The sequence below is a fragment of the Mastomys coucha genome, unplaced genomic scaffold, assembly GCF_008632895.1.
Source record: "Mastomys coucha isolate ucsf_1 unplaced genomic scaffold, UCSF_Mcou_1 pScaffold11, whole genome shotgun sequence".
In the NCBI taxonomy this organism is placed as follows: Eukaryota; Metazoa; Chordata; class Mammalia; order Rodentia; family Muridae; genus Mastomys; species Mastomys coucha.
Genome location: NW_022196893.1, coordinates 34,888,519 through 34,911,212, shown reverse-complemented (window position 1 = coordinate 34,911,212; position 22,694 = coordinate 34,888,519). Strand labels below are relative to the sequence as shown.

The window sequence follows — 22,694 nt, the reverse complement described above, 5'->3', positions numbered from 1 at the left end:
TAGAACCTTCACAGGACCATGGGCCTCTCCTCCCATTGATGACCAACTTGGCCATCCTCTGCTACATATGCAACTGGAGTCATGAGTCCCACCATGTGTACTCTTCGGTTGGTGATTTAGTTCCTGGGAGCTCTGAGGGTACTAGTTAGTTCATAATGTTGTTCATCCTAAGGGGCTGCAAACCCTTCAGCTCCTTGGGCAGAGGACAATATTTAAGAAAAGGTTTTCTCCTTGCATCCTGTAATTTCCACAGATGGAACTCAGGTTGTCAGGCTTGGTGACAAGTGCCTTCACCTGCTTCAGCCCTTGGCAATTTTTACAGCAATAATACTACTCAATTGTTGAGGAACCAGTCTTCTCCTTACTGTGTTTTGTTGTGTTTCTTTTGTTTTAGAGAAGAGTGTTGTTTTGTTCCTTTTCAGTGCAGAGGATTACACTCCAGGGTCTTGCACATGCTAGCAAGCATTCTGCCTCTAAGCCATAGTTCTACCCCTTAATATATTATGAATAAGACAATCAGGAGGAGGGCAAAATTTGGTAAAAATCTATTATTAAAATATAGGCTGGAGGGATATATAGGCTAGGGATATTGCTTAGAGGTGCTATAGCCTAGTACGTATAAAGCCCTGGGTTTGATCCCTAGCTTGGGGGTCAGAGTAGAGAAAGAAAATTTGAAGTGCCTCACCTTCCACATCTGAGAACTTACCCTACAGAAACATTTGAATATGTTCACAAAAATATGTTAATAAATATTCTCTAAAGCATTTGTTTAACTTAGGAGGCCAACGCAGGGAATCTCTCTGTATTTGAGGCTAGCCTAATCTATACAGAAAGTTCCAGAATATCCAGGACTACATAGAAAGACCCCAACTCAAAAAAATTGTTTAAAATGATCTTTTCAAATGAAAACAGTCCAATTGTCCATCAACAGCAAGTTAAGGAGTGCACAAGCCTACTGTTCAAGCTTGGTGACCTCTGATCCATCCTGGAGCACAGGTAAAGGTAGCAGGAGAAAGCAGATTCCACAAAGTTGTCTTCTGACCTCCATTGTGCAAGCCCCTACACACACATACACACACACACACACACATATGCACATACACACGGGTATACATCATATACACATACATATATCATATGCATATACACATATAAATATCCATACATATACATTATAGGCACACATACATCATATAGGCATATATCATATGTATATATATACAATGCTATATTTAATTTTTAAAAAATTATAGAAAATTCATACCCTATATGACACATGCCTTTAATCCCAGGACTTAGGAGGCAAAGGCAGGCAGATTTCTGTGAGTCAATGCCAGACTGATCTACATAGGGAGTTTCAGGCCCACCAGAGATTCATAGTCAGACCCTACCTCAAAAAGTGTGTGTGTGTGTGTGTGTGTGTGTGTGTGTGTGTGTGTGTGTGTGTGTGTAGGGGATAAATAATGTTATAAACACAATGAAGTTTTTTTCAATTGTTTTTACTTATTTTTATGTTTTGGGGTGTTCTGCCTACATGTACATCTGTATTCTGAATGTGTATGTGGTACCCAAGAAGACCAGAAGAAGAGTCAGAGACCATGGAACTGGAGTTACAGATGGTTTTGAGCTACCATATAGGTTCTGAGAATCAAACCTGGGTCCTCTGGAAGAGCAGCCAGTGCTATTAACCACTGAGCCATCTCTCCAATCCCTCAACTGTTAAAAAAAAAATAAGTCTCAGCCAGGTGTCATGGTTCATCCTAGCATTCAGAGACTGAGGCAGGAGGATTGCAACGAGTTTGAGACTAGCCTGAGCTACAAAGCCACACTCGTCTCAAACAAACAACAAAAAAGAGAAAACGTCTATAAACTGATATTTAAAGATATCTAAAATATAGTAATAAATAAATATTATCTGAGGATATAATGTGGAATGTAAAGCCAATACTTTTCTATAATTTCTTACATAAGGTTGAAAACACATGCATACATGTGCACACACCCACACATCTAGGGAACACACATCACATCAAACCATTCTGGGAGGTAAGGCTTCATTTCTTTCACATTTCCAACTGTTGTATTTGCCACCAGAAATAAACATAGGTAATCTGACCTCTCCCTCAATTCTATACCTTCCTCTTCTTGCAACTCATTCTGCCTTCACAGTGACTATCTCCCATTTACTCCTATGCCCCTTAAAATCAGCTTTCATCCTCACCAGTCAATAGAGGTTGTTCATGAGACACAAAGATGACCTCTGTAGCCAAAGCCAGGGAACTTCTCCAACCCTTGTTTTGTTTGTTCTAGTCACATTGGCTAGCATATGGTTACAAGTCCTTCCTTCTTACCATGCTTAACTTTTCTTTTACTGGCTTAACTTTTCTCCTCAATGTCCATCATAGGCTTTCCTGCCTTTGACTGACTCTTAACTATCAATGTTCTCAAAAGGTTGGTCCTGCTCTTCTTCTTGAGCAATCATACATGTTCTCAGGGCTTTGATTAGCATGTTGACAGTTGTCATCTTGTCCAGATAACATGTCTAGCTACTGAATCACACAGCAGAAGGCCTAACATACCTAGCCTGTATGTCCTACAGACATTTCCAGTTCAGTCTGTTCAAAACTAAATCCAAAGGGCTCAGCAGTTAAGAGCACTTGCTAGTCTGGCAAAGGATCTGGTTTAGGGTTCTAGCCCCCACATGGAGGCTCATGACCACCTCCAACTTTATTTCCAGAGGATCCAACACTCTCTTCTGGCCTCTGTGGGCACTGTACACACATGGTAAACAGGCACATATGCAAACAAAACATTCATATACACAAAATAAAAATAAACTAAAAGTCTAAAAATAAGAAATTAAATCACAGTCCTTCCCCACATTTACTGTAGCTCTCATGTCTCTACCCGAAGGAATACCAGATGCCATTCCAGAGATCTTGACATCCTCAATTTTTCCTAATTTACTAAATTAATCCCTGCCTCTAGCTTTGCCCATCTAATCTTTTTCCCCTGGAGCAGTAATCTTCTCTAAAATGCAAATCTGATCCTTTCAACTGCCTCGTTTGAATTCATTCAATGACTCCTGATCCTCTTGAGCACAAATTCAAACTCTAAGGCAGAGCTCATGATATCCAAATTCACTGCTCCAAAACCAGCTTTCACAGCCCCACCTTTGTAAACCAAGCTGTCCAAATTGAACCTCTGAGCATATGGTTTTTTGCCTCAAAAGCTATGAACTTCAAGGTAGGTGTGGTGGCAGACACCTTTTAACCCCAGCATTCAGGAGACATGAGTTTGAGGTTAGCCTGGTCTATACAGTGAGTTCCAGGGTATCCAGTGCTACAAAAACAAAGCAAAACAAAACAAAACAAAAAAACACCTGTCTTCAAAAATGAGAGAGAAGGGTTAGGGTAGAGGATAGAGGAGAGCTGAGGTTTTTGCTACAACTGTTTAACTCATGTCTGCCTATCTCCCATTTTTTTTTAGAACCTGAAAAGCAATGCTAATACCTTTAATGCCATTCCTGCTTGCACAACACTTTGTGTTTCAACTCTCTACTCAATAACAGTTTGCCTGTTTTCCAAAAATTTGTAAACTTTCCTTTTTAAGCTCAAGAACCAAGACAGGCAAGTGGTAATTCTCAGAAGCTACAAGGAGGAAGAAAATAAGAGGAAGAGAAAAAGCCACACCATTTGAGTTAGAACAGACATCAGACACATGGTAGACAAGCAATCTCAAAGCAAACAGAGTGAGAGTAAACTTCAGGGAAAGAGTAAGGAAGCCCAAAATGTTAGGGTAAGCACAGTTAAAACAGAAAAGAAAAGGTTATGCTTTTCTGAATAATTCAGCATCTGCTACTTTTTATTTTAATAAGGTTTCACCATATAGCCCACAATGATCCTCCTGCTTTAGATGCTATGCTGACTGCTGGGATTACTGGTGTGTGCCACCAAACTCAGTTTGATACATTTAAAAAGAAAAAAAAAAGTACATGACAATGTACCAGATCTTTTCCCACATACTTTACATACTTGAACTCTTCAGAACGCTATGAGGTCATAGAGAGATACATTTTCATACATTTTCATTTTGGTTTGGTTTTGGTGTTTTGCCTGTGCCTACTTGATTTTGTTTTGGTTTTGAGATAGGGTCTTGTGAAGCCCTGACTGGCCTGGAACTCACTGTGGAACAAGCTAACTTGAACTCCTGGTCCTCCTGCCTCCACCTCCCTGAGTGCTGGGATTATAGGGGTACACCACCACAATCAGAAGGGAGGTATTACTTTAGCTATATTTTACAGATAAGGAAATTGACCCAATGGCATGGAGAAGTTAGGTAACCTACCCAGGGGTCATGCAGCTAGTAAGTGGCTCAGCTTGAATTAAAACTAGGCAGTCTGGCCTCACAATAATTTAGTAATCTCTCTCTCCCTAAAATCCAGTGAGGCACCAACAAAGAGTAGGTATCTGATAATATTTCAAAGTTAGAATTAATCCCTACCACTGATACTTTGTGGAAAGGGATATTGATGAACTATAAGTCCCAAAAGATCAGCTCACCCTTTCAAACTGCTGAACAGGTCCTCGGTGACCTTGTGCACCTGCAGCACATCTTCCCGGATGAGGGTGATATACAGGGAACCTTCCAGACACAGCTTCCACAGCTTCTGGCACTGGCTGTTGGAGTTAAGGCATCCATGGCAAAGAAGAAATCCAACTGCAGGTGGGTAAGAACAAGAGAAGGCTTTTAGACAGTGCACTCCTGGGAATGCTACCAAGTCCTTTTCCAGCTGCTCCTACAACTTACTTATGATCCATCGCTCCATCACTTCCACGGGCAGATACTCACAGGCCATCTATAAGAAGACAGAGAGAGCCAAGTAGCTGCTTAGGACTTCTAAAGAAAGGACAGACCCAGCAAGATGACTCAATAGGTAAAGGAACCTGCTTCCAACCTGAGTTTAATATCCTGAACCCACATGGTGCAGGGACAGAACTGACCCCTGAAAGTTGTCTTCTGATTCCTGTACTTGTGTTCCACCCACATTCAATACAAAATAAATAAGTAAAAGTATAATAAAAATTAAATAAAAGACGGGGAGAAATCACACCTAGCATGCACAAGGCCCAGGGTAAAATCCCCAGCACTAAAACTAAACAAAAATAGCATTTCTTTTACCAGACTGGATTAAGACACTTTGATGAGACAACAACTAGGAAAGTTACCATGAAAGAAATGAGGCACTGTAAGGAGAGTGAGGAGCAAAGGATGTAGTTGAGAAAAAGAACAAGGTTGGTATGGAAGTAAGAACAAATAAATGTATAACATAACACCTCATCAATGCTGAAATACTTTCAAAAAGTTTCAACCCAAAATCTCAAAATTTCTTCCTCCATGTGTACTTTAATCACATTTGAAGTGTGAACATTCATTTGGAACTTATCAATGACCTCTGTGTACACATCCATGTATGTACACATTCCTGTATATACATATTCATACATATTTATGTAAAAACCAGACCTGGACATCATCTGTATTCCTCAATCACTCTCTACTTTTTATTTCTGAGACAGAGTCTCTCACTGAACCCAGAACTCACGTCTGATTGATTTATCTCCAATGTTATGCCTGTTTTCCCTCTCTGGTGCTGATTACAGACACGTGACACTGTGTCCAGCTTTTATACAATTGCTAGGAATCTGAATCAGGTCCTCACAACTGCATAGCAATCACTCCCAGCCCTTGCCTCTCCCTCACATACTTTTATTGGTTTTGGTCTTTTGAGTCAAGTTCTTGCTATATAGTCCTGACTGGCCTTAAACGTGTGGCAATTCTCCCACTTCTGTATGCCAAGTACTGAAAACACAGGAATGTACCACCACGCTCTGCCATCCATTGCTTTTCTTATGACATATCTTCATTTCAGGATTATAAATTCTTCAAGGGAAGGTATCGATCCTGTCATGTCTGAATATCAACATTTATTAGTTAACTGACTCCTAATATAAATTCCTTCATATGCCTAATGACTCCATTTCTTTTTTTGTTTGGGTTTTGAGTCAAAGTCTTACTATAGCCTTGGCTGGCCTCATACTTGCTATATAAGCAGGACTGGCTGTGGATACATAAGAGTCCTCTTGCCTCAATCTTCCAAGTGAAAAGGTCATAAGCTTACATGCTACCACACCCTACTGACTTGGTTTCATCCTTTGTTAATTCAGGAACAAACTAACCCTGGTCGAATCAGAAGCTCAACCTCCTGCAGGCCCTAGGCAGAGAAGAATGCTAAAAAAACAACCTGGGGGCTGATGCTTCCCAAAAGAAGCACCTTCCAGAGAGAGAGCCTTGGCACCTCTCCTAACAGAAGGAAAGGGGAACTCACTGTGTCTGAATTAGCAGGGTTAATCATGGCTGGGGGGCTGCTGATGAGGCTTAGAAGCTGGGCACTGCGCCACTGCTCAGCTCCCTGGTTCCTCCTAACAAAGAGGAAATGCAGAGAGAGCAGGGCTCCACTCACAGCCTGTGGGAAAAGGGAAATAATCCTAATGTCAGAGATGAATATGAATGCTTCTGCCTGAATGATTCTCGTCTCTCTCTAGGAGCTCGCCTTTGTGTGAGGTCCAAATTCTTCTGTCAGCTTCTTCAGAGGATGGTCATACTCTAGTACCATCTGGCCCAGGCGAGGAAAACTGGGGTCACTGGAGGAAAGCAGAAGAGGAAGGAATTACAGGTCATTCCATTCATAGGTTATGTCGAGGATAATGTATATGGGTACATGGGCTGGCATTCCCTACCCTCTACAAAGTCAACCTATGAATTATATATACTGATGCCCAACTGTAGGCATACTGAGCTATGGTTAGAAATAACCACATCCGGGGGCTGGAGAGATGGCTCAGCAGTTAAGAGTACCACCTGCTCTTCCGAAGGTCATGAGTTCAAATTCCAGCAACCACATGGTGGCTCACAACCATCTATAATGAGATCTGGCGCCCTCTTCTGGGGTATCTGAAGACAGTTACAGTATACTTACATATAATAAATAAATAATTTTTTTAAAAAAAGATTTAAAAAAAAAAAAGAAAGAAAGAACCACATCCTTTTAGACAGGTCCATGATAGTTTCTTCCTTCTTCCTTATAGGCTTCCCAGACAGGGCTGGATGCATAAGAGCTACTCTATACATTTGCATTTGCTAATCAAATATACCTGTACCTATATCTCTGACAATCCCAAAGCTTATCTGTTAGCTAAAGTCTGTGCCAAGACACCCATGTAGATATGGTTGGGAATGCCCATCACACACAAGACACCATACTATGTTTCACTCTCATCTTCCCAGTCTTCATTTTTCACCCTTTAAATATTCATATTGCATTAATGAATGGGGGACAGAATTATGTATAATCCAACATCTATTTCTATTTGGCTTCCAATTATCCTTAATGTGTATTATCTTACATTGCTTACCTCTAGTGGCTTAACCTTACTGGTATTAGTCCTAAATACTAAAAAGAATTGTCTTTGCCTTTTATAATAGCCTGAAAAGCAAAGTGGAAGCCAGTCCAGGATTATAAATAGGTCAAAGATAATACAGAGTGGATAATCCACTGGCAGAGATTCAATAGTTAACTATATGTGAAAGTGTATCTTATTTTGCCTGGGATACCACATGGATTATAGGCTCTTCTATGAGAAATCAAGTTCCTTTGTCTCCACGTACTGCCTGCAGCACAGGTGAAATTCTTGACCTCCTCCTAACTCACCTGTGCCCATGCAGCATCTCATGGGCACAATTGTACATGCCAATGAGTATCCTGCGGTCCTCAATCCGTGACAGGAGTAAAATGACTGAGGTGTAAGTCACAATCAAGTCCAGGTAGCTCCGAGTGAAGTCAAAGTTGAGATTCTACAAGGAAAATACATAGGAATCCCAAAATCGATGCAGCCAATTAATCTGGACCACTCCCAGCTTCTCCAACTGTTACCATTCTAAACAGCCTCAATGTCTACTAAAAGTGGGAACCAACAGTATTAGTTTTCAGAAGAAAATTGAAAAAAGGTCAGGAGCTAAATATGAGCTCAAGATGCAGGAGAGCCTGGTACATTGACACTAGCCTCTGACATTAGCCCCTGATCACAGCTACTCAGGGGACTAAGGAAGGAAAATACAAATTCAGGGCCAGCTCAGACTACAGAGTAAGTTTAAGGCTAGCTTGGGCAACTTAGTGAGATCCTGTCACAAAATAAAAAAGTTTAGCCAGGCATGGTATCACACACCCTTAAATCTAGCACTTGGAAGGCAGAGGCAGATGGATTTCTAAGTTAGAGGCAAGTCTGGTCTACAGAGCAAGTTCCAGGACAGCCAGGGTTATATAGATAAACTTTGTCTTGCAAAACCAAGAGGCCAGGCAGGGGTGGCACATGCCTTTAATCCCAGTACTTGGAAGGCAGAGGCAGGCAGATTTCTGAGTTTGAGGCCAGCCTGGTCTATAGAGGGAGTTCCAGGACAGCCAGGACTAATACAGAGAAACCCTGTCTCAAAAAAACAAAAAAACAAAAGAAAGAAAGAAAGAAAGGAAGGAAGGAAGAAAGAAAGAAAGAAAGAAAGAAGGGAGGAAGGAAGGAAGGAGGGAGGAATGTAAGAGAGAAAGAGAAGGGGTGTTAAAAATACAACTAGGAATCTAAGTCAGTAGTAGAAAGAGCTCTCTTACCTGGAATACAGGAGGCCCTAGTTTCAAAGCCCAGTACCAAAAATATACAAAAAAAATAATAGAAAGAAACTAGGGAATAAGGTACTACTGGAAGATTAAAGGATATAAAATAAAAATACTGCTGTGTAATTTTATGTTATTTAAATCACATTGATGATCTGCTTACTATTTAACAGCATTTAACCTTAGCATGTCTTTAAAAAGAATTACAGTACCTAGGTAAATAAGAAGCACTTGTTGCTAAGCCTAACTACCTAAGTCTGATCTCTGGAACCCACATGGTAGAGAGAGACAACTGACTTCCACAAGTTGTCCTCTAACTTCCACACACGTGCTAATAGCACATGAATACACGCACCACCCCATCCACACACACACAACAAATAAGTACATATTTTAATTTAAAATAAGAGAACTGTAGCCTTGAGAAGGAACAAATGAAACAGTCATTTGTCCAACTCTGCCCCACTCTCCCTTGTCTCAGTTTACACCTGGCCTTTTCCTTAATTTTCTTCTACAACAGAAAAACATTACAAAGGCTCTTACGATATCAAAATGACATTGGCAGGCATCAATGGTGTTGAGAAGTTCATATACATGATCCTGAGGATAGAAGTGAAGAAGAAAATGAATAAGAAGAAAGTGATGTATGCTACCAATAAAGTAACTTCTTCCCCAGAAGCCCTGGGGATCTACCTGAAGGAAGGGCATTGTTCAAAAGAGAAAGGCATTCCTTTGGCCTCTGTTAGACCACCTGCTGGTGCTACAGGCCACAGGCACAGGCACTGATGTTCATCTACATAATCCCTGACTTACAGTTCCTGGGCTCCATTTCCCACAAGGTGTTATAAAACAACTTTTTAAAGTTTCGCATTTAAAACAAATAAAATAAAATTGGCACTCTTTTCTAAAGAACGAAAGAAAATTTTGAAAATTCTCCATGCAAAGACATGATAGTGTTTAGAACTTAGAAATGTCAGTTATCCTAATTTGATTACAATACACTGTGTACATATATCAAATGATCACACTATATCCTAGACATATGCATAATGTACACCAATTATTTTAAAAATTGGAAATCTCAAAAACATGAAATGTATTCTTACCATGTGGTCCAGTGAAATGAAAAACACATCCCTACAAAGATTTGTACTTGACCTATAATAGCAATTTATACAAACTAACTCAAATCCAGAAGCAACTCACCAACCTGGAAATAAATAATTCTATTGTATCCATACAGTAGAATAATCCTCAGCAAAAATAAGTAGTAAATCATTATTTCATAACACAATATAGATGAATCTCAAGACAAAATAACACATGCTGATCAGACTCCTTACCTGAATCTTTAGAAAATAGACATCATTCTAGACACCTGTTTAACAGTTGCCTGGGACTTCCTGGTGCAGGATAAGACTGACAACTTTGTTGTTGGTCCTCAACTTCCAACTTGTTTGGGACTGCCTCTTTGCTTTTTGTGTTTATGTTTGTTTGTTGTGGGTTTTTGTTTTGTTGTTGCTGTTTTTGAGACAAAAATCTCACCACATACCCTCTACTAGTCTGGAACTCAATATGGACATCCAGCTGGTCTACATATAGAGATATGTCTGTGCTAGGATTAAAGGCATAAACCACCACACCTGGCTGGGACTACCTCTCGTTTGCTGCTGTATACATCAAACTTCTAGGCATTGTCCTGTCTCTGTCTCTAACCCACTATAGGAGCACCAGCATCAATGATACAATGTGGTATATACGAGCTTTACCTGGGTCCTGAGAATCTAAACTTAGGTCCTCACACTTTTATGGTAAGAAATTTACCCACTAAGCCATCCTCCCTTCCCCAATTAAAAAAAAAAAATGCGTGTATATGTGTGTGCCTGAGTACAAGTATTGTACCATGTGTATGCAGGGTATATATGTGTGTGCCTGAGTACAAGTATTGTACCATGTGTGTGCAGATACCTATGAAGATCAGAAAGAGTATTGGATCTCTGAAACTGAAGTTACAGATACTGGGAACCAAACCCAGGCCCTCTGAAAGCTTCTCAACAAGTGCTCTTAACCACTGATCCATCTCTCTAGCCCTTTTCATCTGTTTTTTTTTTAAACACTCATAATCTCACCATTCAGAAATTCCAAACATAGACAATTAACTTGGGAGATGGCTTGTAAGAAGAGAACAACAAAGAGTGAGACTGAATGTTTTACTTGATGTTTGTAACTATTGTATCAAGTTTGAAGAAGAGGACTTTATAAGTTACTCTTTCTCTGAGATGAATGCTTTTCCAAATTATCACAGCCAATGAACCAGATTCTTACCCTCACCTAATGTCTGTGCCACCCTCCAAGCAGAACTGTTCATTGAAACAATTGGTGAATGTCTCATGGATAGACTATCTTAATATGCACACCATTTCTTAAATGAATGTAACTTGTTCTCTGTGGGCTAAGATGACAATCACTCAAGTTAAATAGCTTTGACCATAGCAGGAAATCTGTAGCCAAAAATCGTGCCTATAATTCATTCCTTGGCTAAGTAGAACTGTCAACTCTCAGCTTAGCTACAATGGAGGTAAAATCCTTTGGTGATATGAGGGTCATTGAAGTACAGCCTTATTACAATGAACTCCAATGTCTAAAAATTGTTCTTGGGCTGGCGAGATGGCTCAGCGGGTAAGAGCACTGACTGCTCTTCCGAAGATCCTGATTTCAAATCCCAGCAACCACATGGTGGCTCACAACCACCCATAATGAGATCTGATGCCCTCTTATGGTGTGTCTGAAGACAGCTACAGTGTATTCATTTATAATAATAAATAAATCTTTAAAAAAATAAAATAAAAACTAAAAATTGTTCTTACTTTCGGCTTGTACCACAGTAAGAGCCAAGATTTTAAGCTCTACTAAAAACAAAACAAAGAAACAAAAAAACTTTTTATGTTTATGTTCATTTAAAAAATACTAATAGTGATGTTTTATTTTAAAATATACAGTTAATATGTTTGGAGTTATTTTAAACTTATATTGAGACAAATGTATGTATTTTAAGTATTGCTATAGACAAACATTTACATAAGACTGCTCAACTGATTGTTTTTTTATATCAAACAATTTTTATAATAATCATTTTTATTGTTACAATATTTTATAAATTTTAAAGACTATGACAAAAAAAGCCCTGAAAGGTATTGCAGGTATTGAAGGGGGGGTCTCTGGGAGGAGTTGGGGTACAAGAGGGAAACAAGAATGTAATGTTATTCTATTTTCTTAAAATATGTTTTTAAATTTTAACAAATTCAGATAAATAGAAATTATGTATCTTTTCTCATCATAATGCAATAAAACAAATCAATAAAAAAAGAAATTCCAGTCTTCTGTATATGCATATTTATCTATGTAAATATACATTTTAAAGGCCAATTACATCTTAAGATGTATTGTAATTTTCTCTTATTATTAAACAATATGTAAAAAATGTTTTTGTATGCCAACTAATGCAAATATATGTGATTATATTTAACAACTGCATAATATTTGTTTACTTATTGTGAGCTTTTAGCTGAAACTCTATTTTTATTGGCTATATCAATTATCACACTGACACTATTATAAACAATGCAACAGAGTAGATTCTTTGACATGTTACCATTGTACTTCTATTTCCTTAAGACAAGTTCTAGAAGTATAATTACTCCATTAATTTTTCAGTTATGAAAGGCATCAATTTGCATCTTAGAATGCTGTATGGAGTGATTTTTAATGTTTCCTTAACTTCCAAAAAGCAGTAAATAATTATGCTTTAAAATCCAAACAAAATATCACTTATGTGCTATAGCTATCAAAAGCTTTGAACACAAGACAAATCCAAACCAAGACATGTTCGGAACAACTTTCCTGGAATCTTCAAAAGGTCAGGTCATGAAAGACAAAGGCAAGAACTATTAAAACAAAAAAATGCAAATATGGTCTCTATATTAGTCAATAATATCATAGAATATTACATTTCCTCAGCATGACAACTGCACTAGGATTACGTAAGAAAATATTCCTGTCCTTAAAAGATGCATACTAAAATATTTTGGAAAAGGAATGTCATAATGTCTGCAAATGAAGAAAATGGTTTGGAGGGAAAGTGGGTGACAAGCAATATGGCAAAGTATTGACAGTTAGGAGATGCAGGAAAAAAACAGCATTTATTATGCAAGTTGACTATCCATGAACCAAAATGCTTAGGACCAAGTGTCTCAGGCTTTGGAAAGTTCAAAGCTTGAAATGTTTACATGTATATATAAAGTATCTTGGGGATGGAAACCAAATCTAAACACAAAATTCATGTATGTTTCATGAACATCTCATGTACATAGCTTCTGTGGGTTTAAATGAGATTATCATTAAAGATGTGATCTCTTAGTTTCCTGCTTCTTCCCTGCAATGCCACGCCTTCTTTGTTCTAGAGGATTCTCCCTCTAGAACAGTATCTTCTATACATCCTTTCCCCACCCCCATCATGTTGCCTTCTCATGCAACAGCAAAGTAACTAGTGCACGGCCTAAAGATAATGTTATGAAATTTTTTGTACTCTTGTATTTTGACTATAACTGGTCACACAGGTCAAACTTACAGCAGTCACATCAACACTCAAGTTTCAGATTTTAGAGTATTCCAGAGTTCAAATTTTCAGATTAGAGATGAGCAACTAGTACTACATTTACTTTTTGTGGGGTGAGAGAGGAGTTCACACAGGTTCTTACTATGTAGACCAGGCTGGCCTCAAACTCAGAGACCTGTCTGCTTCTGCCTCTCAAGTGTAAGGATTAAGGGTCTGTACCACCATGCCAGATTTACATTTGGAAATTTTTACTATGTTTATAATAAAATATGGGAGGAAATACTAATACAAAAAGGGGTGGTCTATATAGAAACCTCCTAACACTTAACAACAAAAACAAAACAAAACTGGTTCAAAAATGTACAAAGAAATTGAAGAAGATATTTCTCTAAAAAGGTATATAAATGTCCAATAAACAATAAAAGATACACTCCATCACTAATTAATAGGACATAAATTATAGTAACAATGAGGCAAGGATATAACTGAGTATTAGTATTTGTTAGTATTTGTTAGTATAGTGAGTATTTGGATACTCACTATCCAAAAAACAGAAAACAACAGTTATTAGTCAGAATATCAGAATATTGATAAACTGTATCCCTGTGTACTATTAGTAATCAATTAAATAGTACAGCCACTACAGAAAAAAGAAGGGAAAAAAACAGGATAGGAACCAACTCCTGAAGTTGTCCTATGATTCCATGCACAGAACATGACACATGCACACTCACATTCACACACACCATATACACATGACAATAATAAATAAATTTTTAAAAAAAGAATTACCCATAATCTAACAGTTCCACTTATGTATATATCAAAATAGAATTAAAATCAAGATCTGAAAGGCAGTTGAACATCCAGATCATTGCATTAGTCACAACAGCTGAAACATGGAGGCAACCCAAGTGTTCACTAATGGAAAAATAGGGAAGCAAAATAGAGTGTAACCACAGAATGGAATATTGTCCAGCTTCAAAAGGAGGAAATTCTCCAATATTCTAACATATGGATGAACCTTAGCATATCACACTAAGTTATACAGGCCAATCCAAAAGGTACCACTTACACAAAGCAGCATACTTAAAAGTCATAAAAATGGAACTAGAATGGTTGTAATCAAGGGCAACAGGACAAGAAAAATGAGAAACTACTGTTTAAAGGGAGGAAATGTCAATTTTACAACATGAAAAGACAGGACTACTATATTTAATATCACTGAACCATATACTTAACATGGTTAAGACAGTAAATCTTATGGTATGTATACTACAATAAAAACTGAAAAGGAGACCAGGGAAATGGCTCAACAAGGTGGAAACAGAAAACCAAATCCTGAAGTTTGTTCTCTGACCTCCATGCACATGCCATGACACATACACACTCACATTCATGAGCACACATACCATACACACTGTTTACACCTGTAGGTAAATGCATTAGCCTCACAAGTCTGATGATCCAAGATCTATCCCTTGAACCCACAGATATAGTGGCATATGTCTGTAATCCCAGCACTCCTACAACAAAATGAGAGGCAGAGATAGCAGGTTCCACGGAACATTCATGAGCCAGCTAGCTTAGTTACAAAGCACAGTAGCAGAAATAATAGGACCTGCAAGGAAAGAACCAACCAAGGAAAGAACCCACCTCCAAAAGTTATCCTATGACCTCACATCCACTTCTTGGCATACACATGCCTGCAAGTGCACACACAACACAACACACATACATAAATACATTTTTTTAAAAAATTGAGAAAACTATGACTCAGTAAGCTGAAGCCAGCCATAATCCATCACCAAATATATTTAATTTTGGTATGTGATGTATAATACTCTAAATGCTTAGAGTGGCTATATTAATACTACTTGATATAAGTTTATATTTTGTTTTATTTTATTGTTTTTGAAGCAGGACTCCATGTAACCCAGGCTAACCTAGAACTCAATATGTAGCTGAAGCTGACTTTGAACTTCTGATTCCCTTAACTCTACTTCCTAGGTGCTGGGACTGTAGATTCGTGCCACCGACCATATCCACTTACATATTTCCTGAAGTAATATGGTAAATAGGGTATTTCACATATCATTTATTAACACTATAATTTAGACATTATTGAATACTAGTGCCTTCCTTTTCTTTCAAGAACCTACAATAAGCAACATAAATGAACACCTACTGAAAAGACTCAGCCACTGAGGCCCATGTTAATCCTGGCAACAGAGGACTCACCCGAAATTCCATGACATCCACAAATGACTGGTAGTAGTTAGTGAGGAATCTAATTATCTCAGCTTTTTCACGATGCACTGGTCCTAAATGTTGCTGAAAGAAATACAAATCAAACAAGACATGTTAAAAAAAAAAAAGCAATTTATCCAAGTAACTAAAAACTAGGAGTTTCTTAAGCACTGAGCCATCTCTTCAGCTAATCATTAGAATTGAAAATTTAAAAACCCAGTCATTCTTTAAGGGGTGAACATTCTGATGTGGGATCAATAACTCGCCAGCATTCTCCAGTCTCTAAACAGAAATTTTCTATTTGGATTGGATGGCCAGATGTGATTCAGACTACAATCAGAAGGCTAGCTGAAAGGAGATTTTCAGTTTCATTTCAGTGAAGACATTTGCTATATAAATCAATAGGAAAAGAAACAGAATGTAAAGATACTATGAATAGAGTGAGAGAAATCTAGGGATAACCCAGTACAGAGTATTATGCTGCATACAGAAGTACAGGATACGCCAGTGGATGCATAGCATCCAGCAACAAAGAAACATGGCGTAGATCAAGAGCTACAAGAGCTACAAGATATGCCCAGCAAGGCTGGTGGAGATAATTCTCTGTGTGTACCAGTGTTCTTGTGAACCTGGCTGGCAAGACACTCAGTTCTCCATGGAAGACTCCCATCTGAGCTTACAACCCTCAATGCCTGAAGCCCCAACTCTGAACCTAGGAAACTAGAGATGGCTACACTTAAAGACAAGACAAAGTCTGCAATAATCTGCTATGCAAGAATAATGTTACAGAAAGGGGGGAAAAGAGTTCAAGTTCTTACCGTGCTGTTTCGGACATCTATGTTGGGAAACTTCTTGTTGATGTACTTGAGACATGATTCCATGGACTTTTCCAGTAAGAAAGGTGGCTTGGATTTTGGATCTGAACAGGTCTACCCAGACAAAAGTGAAATTAAACCACTGTACTATTTTTCCATTTCAATACATGCCTTTGGCTGCATCATTTACTCCTACTATCTCTCTTGGAAATGGTAGTCTGAGATTATATATGAGGGTAGGTGAGAAACAAGTTCATTCCAGACAGTGAACCAGCACTCCTAACAACCTGGAGAGCTAACAACCTGGCATCTTGGCCTTGTTAGAGGCTTGGCTCTAACACAGAGAGGAAGCTGCTTCCCCACCCCTCCTCTGAAGCCGGAAGTAGTGAGAAAAGTGGCTGATCACAAGTTGGACTTTAAATAAAGCTCAGGGTCCCAAGAGACTTTACAAACAACATGACAGAAACCATATTCCTGGTGCTTTACTACAAAACGCACAAAGGTCCCTTCCCACAAGTCCTTTTCCTTCTCTTCCTGGAAAGTCTCACAATTACCCAGCTTTATCCTACTTCCTACAGATTGCCCAGTCCCTGGCTCACCTCTTGTCATCACCTTTACCCAGCTTCATAGTTACTCTCCTAAGCACACACACGGAGCATTCACAGCTCCAAAGTACCTTAGAAAACACCACTTCTTTACATTTCTCCCTTTTAAGGAAATAATTACACATACACACACACACACACAAGGTTTTTGCCAGAGTCACAACTTGAAAGCTCAAAAACTAGAGGAATTGGCAATAAATAAACCCCAAATTCTAGATCTCAGACCTTTAATTAAATCACTCACAACACAAATATTCTCATTCCCACTCCACCCTCAGTCTTAGGGGGAAAATGATGCTCTCAAAAAGGCAAGAAGCCTCCTAGAAAGTACAAGCTCTAAAAAAAAAAAAGCCTCCCTCTATATCCCCAAACTGTGGGAACTATACCGTTTAAGTGGCTGAAAGCCACTTAAAGCAATGGAGAAAAAGACAGAACTTGACTATTGGGCCTGCAGGCCTCCAGGCTCCTGCCATGATTTGCTAGAATGGCCTTCTTGCTTACCTTCTTGATGTTGTACATGCGGATGAGAACTCCTTGGCCTCTGTCATTCAGGATCGTGAGCTTCTCTGCTAATTTATGCTGGTAGGCAGAGGTCAAAGACATGATGACCACCGAGAGAGAGGACCATCCGGATAGCAAGACCCAGTTGCCCCAAATAGTCTCAGCCTGGCTGGCAACACCCTCTGTGAAGAAGGACCCAGCCTGGTTGGTGCACCGGGCTTCCGGTTCATTCTGTAATTGGCTCATAGAGGATAGCAGTCACGATGGCTTCAGAGCCCTCTTGTGCTTCCTCTTGCACTCTCAGCAGAGAAGACTTCCTCTTTCTGGTTGTGCCGTACTTTGGTAAGAAGTGGGCGGAAGCTAAAGAAAGAACAGGCTTTCAAGGCTCCTCACAATACAGCACCAACTGTTCTGGCCTTCTCCCTCCCCAAATGTCCCAGACAAAGCATACACTAAATGAATATCTACTATCAGCCCCATACACCTCTACACTTACCCTTTTATATCCCAATCAAGAATGCCTATTATTTTCTATCTTAGGCCCCAGCATCCTTTAGGACTCTGGCCTCTTTCTAACTATTCCATTCAATGACATGGTCACTATATTTTATGTATAAACATAAAACACACACATATATACACATATATGCACACACACACACACATATATATGCACACACACACACACACACATATATATAAAATGAACACATGCACATGGTTGCAAGGGTTGAGAAAGAGTCTTGTGAAGCCCAGGCTATACTCAGTCTATCTCCTTATATAGTTGAGGATAAGCTTGAACCTCTAATCTCCTACTTCTACCTCCAGAGTGCTGGGATTAGCTTCCTTGTTATATTTTCAAGCATATGCTTTCTCTCCCTCTCTCTCTCTCTCTCTCTCCCACATCATATGCTCCTTCCTAATGACAGGTATGATATCTAATATTGATATCCTTTTTAGTATCTAGCACAGTAATTCTGTGAGCATGATCCAGCAGTAGCAGCAGCTTGTTAGATGCTACAAACAATAAAACAAAATGTTTTAAAAGAAACTTACTAGACATACAAATTCTTTGACTTCACTCAAGACCTACTGAACACAAAAATCTTTTTTTAAGATTTATTTATTTATTTAATGTATGAGTACTCTATCTGTATGTACACCTGCATACCAGAAATGGTCACCAGATCACATTATAGATGGTTGTGAGCCACCATGTGGTTGCTGGGAATTGAACTCAAGACTTCTGGAAAAGTGGCCAGAGCTCTTAACCACTAAGCCATCTCTCCAAACCTCAACCCAAAACCTTAAGGTAAAGCAGGCATGTGTTGGTTTTGTTTGTTTTCAAGGTGTGTGTGTGTGTGTGTGTACACCCAAAACATGACAAAGGAGGCCAGAAGAGAGCATCAGATACTCTGGAGCTAAAGTTACAGATGGGTGGTGCTGGAACCTAACTCAGGTTCTCTGAAAGAGCATCAAGTATTCAACCTCTAAGCCATCTCTCCAGCTCCTAACACATACTCCCCTACAACAAGTTCTCTGGGTAACTCCAATGTGCCCTCAAGTCTGAGAACAATCCTATTTAACAATGGTAACAAAGATGTTTAAAAAAATGTTGTGTAACTAAGCTTTTCTTGGGGAGACACAACACACATGTCTACTCTTCTCCAATATAGGGAACCCACAACATGCCAAAGTACAGATACCACCAGAGTCCAAGTTGGTGAATCATGAGCTTTATTAGGGCTACTTACAGGAATACAGGTAAGGGGTTACTTATAGAAATACAAGAAATTACTCAAGGACAGCTGCTTCACCAAAGTCCATTCACATGTGGATGACAGCTCACAAAGTGGGAACCTGGAGAACATTGCACAGCTTGCAGGCAGCTCAACTGGTTGGAGAGTGTTCTTTCCGGGTGCCTCAGTTGGTCTAAAGATCTTCCAAACAAGTCAGCTAGTTTCTGCTTCTTCCACACAGCTGGTCTAGTATCAGAGTCTTTGCAGCTCAGCACTCTCTTCTGAGAAGCACTCTCAGTTTTTATTACTTATTCTAGAAGAGAGGGGCCTAGTGAATCTAGTGAGTTTCAGGAACTTCTCTAAGCTCTTTTGAGTTGTTTACCTTCCCTACAGGGTGGAATGTAAAAAAAAAGAAAAAAAATCTCAGAGGAAGCCGTTATACAACAAATTGAGATCTCAGGGATTTGGACTGATAACCTATAGTAGGACCTGAATTTCCAAGCACCCAATGAGGTCTTGGTGCAAATGTCCTAGGGAACACATCTGAGAAATACCCATCTTCAACAACCCCTCTTAGATACAGCAACCACTCAGCAAATATATTGGTTATAATAACTTATTGAGGGCTAGGGTTATGCCTCAGTTGACAGAATACTGGTCTAACATATATGAGTTCCTAGGCTTGATCCCCAGTACCACATAAAACCAGGCACGATGGTATGCACTGTAATACTCTAAGGGTCCAAAAATTGCTGAAGACCCCCAAACTCAGATAATATGCAAAGACTATAGGCATAAATATTTTGCAGCCTACTTTTTATAAGGGTTCAAGCTTTCCTTTAGCCTACTACCCAGCAGAGGTAGTGGAAAAGTTATTAGGATATGGGGGAAGTGGACTTGTTCAGTAATAGTTCTTTGGTGGTAAGACCAATCTTCTTTGGCAGCAGTTCAGTCCCATAACAGATATCAAATACAACTCAGCAGTTGCAGTCCAGTCCTCTAGGCAGGCAGATACCAGGCATGAATCAGCAGCTGTAGTTCAATCTTGAAGAAGCTACTATTGTCACCATGTAGCCTGAGATGAGGCCACAGAAGTACTGTGTAGGTACTTCAGGAGCAGTTCTGAGCAAGTTTCTCTCAATATCATCCTTATCACAAACTGAGCTCAACAATGCTATGTAAGGTGAACCAATATAGGTTGTTAGCAAATAATAGTGAGGCAGAGCAAACCAACCCAATTCTCAGTGCTCATCTCCTACTGTCTGTGGGGTCATATTTATACTCCTTCATCCTGCATTCTTTCACGTGTTTGCTATATCCAAACATCCTTTGACCTGTGTCTGCTTCAGGAAAACATTCTTTCATGTGTCTGCTTTAGCAAGACATCTTTTCACCTCCGTGCCCCAGCAAAGCATCATTTGACATAACGAACTTTCCAAAGAACCTAGAAGTTTCCACTTCAAAAGACAAAGAGCATTTATTCTGCAGAATAAACCAGTAATGTGGGGTCAACCATTCTCCAAAATGGCAACCCCAGACAAAGGCACACAGGTCTTCTTATAGGGAACTGGGGGCAGAGGGGACTCTCTAGAAGGATTAGGTAATCTAAAATTTCATTGATGGGTGCTAGGGGGTCATAGGTGGTCAGTGGTCCGCATTATTATGTCATGAATGATTAACCATAAGATGAATAGGGCTGCCCAACACAAGTGGCCCATTCTGAAATAAGATATTCCCCCATTCTTGTTGTTATCCCCAAGCTGTCCTTTGGGAGGGAGTTTGATGGTCTTATTCTGGACTTTGTGGTCTGTTCCTAGAGCTAATGTCTTATGTCCTAGTTTCTAGGACTTATGGCCTGTTCCTGGAGCTGGTGTCTTACAGCCTTTTTTTTTTCTAAATCAGGCCTTGTCTTTAAATGGAGACAAATAGGGTTTATGTTGTCCTTGCAATACCAGCATTCAAGAGATAGAAGCAGAAGAATCAGAAATTCATGAGAACCTGTTTTAAAAATCAAAGATATAATACTAACAACTTATTGAATTATTAAGAGTAAATTGGAGATCCTCTGCCACAGGGCTCCATATGCAAATAGCACCAGGAGGGAGCCAGTCTCCCAGGAGTGCAGACATGCCTGAGAGTGCAGGTAGGACCACCACTGCTGCTCAGAGGAACTCAGCAGGAACCCTCAGGAAACAGGAACCAAGGGACTGCCTGGGACAGGAATCTTCCAGTCTCCATCTGTGCCCAGAGATGATCCTATGCCACAGAGCTACATATACCACCAGGAAAGACCTGGTCTTCCAGGAGGCCTACACACCTGCAAGCACAGGTAAGGCCACCATTTCTCTTCAAATTCCTGGCCCAAGAGGGATATTCACAGAGCCATCAGAACAGAGGAACAAAGGAACAGCTGGGGACAGGATCCTTCTGGTCTCTGTCTGCACCCCAGAGCTGACCTTGTACCACAACTCACCATACCCAAATTACTCCCAGAGAGAACTGATCTCCCAAGAGTACTGACACACAGGCTTGCAGGAGGAACAAGCCAAAGTCAGAGACAGCAAGACCAGCTAACACCAGAGATAACCAGATGGCGAAAGGCAAGAACATAAGCAACAGAAACCAAGACTACTTGGCATCATCAGAACACAGTTCACCCACCATAATGAACCCTGTATACCCCAACATACCAGAAAAGCAAGACTCTGATTTAAAATTACATCTCATGATGATGATAGAGGAATTTAAGAATGACATAAATAACTCCCTTAGAGAAATACAAGAAAACACAGGTAAACATGTAGAAGACCTTAAAGAGGAAACACAAAAATCTCTTAAAGAATTATAGGAAAACACAACCAAACAGGTGAAGGAAATGAACAAAACCATCCAGGACCTAAAAATGGAAATAGAAACAATAAAGAAATCACAAAGGGAGACAACACTGGAGATAGAAAACCTAAGAAAGAGACCAGGAGTCATAGATGCAAGCATTACCAACAGAATACAAGAGATAGAAGAGAGAATCTCAGGGGCAGAAGATATCATAGAAAACATTGACACAACAGTCAAAGAAAATGCAAAATGCAAAAAGCTCCTAGCCCAAAACATCCAGAAAATTCAGGACACAATGAGAAGACAAAAAATAAGGATCTAAGGATAATAGGTATAGAAGAGAGTGAAGATTCCCAACTTAAAGGGCCAGTAAATATCTTCAACAAAATTATAAAAGAAAACTTCCCTAACCTAAAGAAAGAGATACCCATGAGCATACAAAAATCCTACAGTACTCCAAATAGATTGGACCAGAAAAGAAATTCCTCCGGTCACATAATAATCAAAACACCAAACACACTAAACAAAGAAAGAATAATAAAAACAGTGTTGGGAACCATGAGAGCCCTGAGATAAATATCCTGCCCCAGCTAATTGAGAACCCGGAGATTA

General features: G+C 39.4%; 1 protein-coding gene across 1 annotated transcript in view; it reads right to left on the bottom strand.

Moving 5' to 3' along the window:
* Positions 1-17,846, bottom strand: part of Nckap1l (NCK associated protein 1 like) — a 46,112-nt gene extending 28,266 nt beyond the window's left edge. Inside the window, exons 1-9 of the mRNA XM_031357515.1 lie at positions 17,509-17,846; positions 16,406-16,516; positions 15,579-15,671; positions 9,266-9,322; positions 7,772-7,914; positions 6,614-6,704; positions 6,389-6,526; positions 4,810-4,858; positions 4,563-4,719 (exon numbers count right to left, since the gene is read on the bottom strand). Coding sequence (XP_031213375.1) covers positions 4,563-4,719; positions 4,810-4,858; positions 6,389-6,526; positions 6,614-6,704; positions 7,772-7,914; positions 9,266-9,322; positions 15,579-15,671; positions 16,406-16,516; positions 17,509-17,754 — 1,085 coding nt within the window. The 5' untranslated portion in view covers positions 17,755-17,846. The remainder of the gene's footprint in view (positions 1-4,562; positions 4,720-4,809; positions 4,859-6,388; positions 6,527-6,613; positions 6,705-7,771; positions 7,915-9,265; positions 9,323-15,578; positions 15,672-16,405; positions 16,517-17,508) is intronic.
* Positions 17,847-22,694: the final 4,848 nt, after the last annotated feature.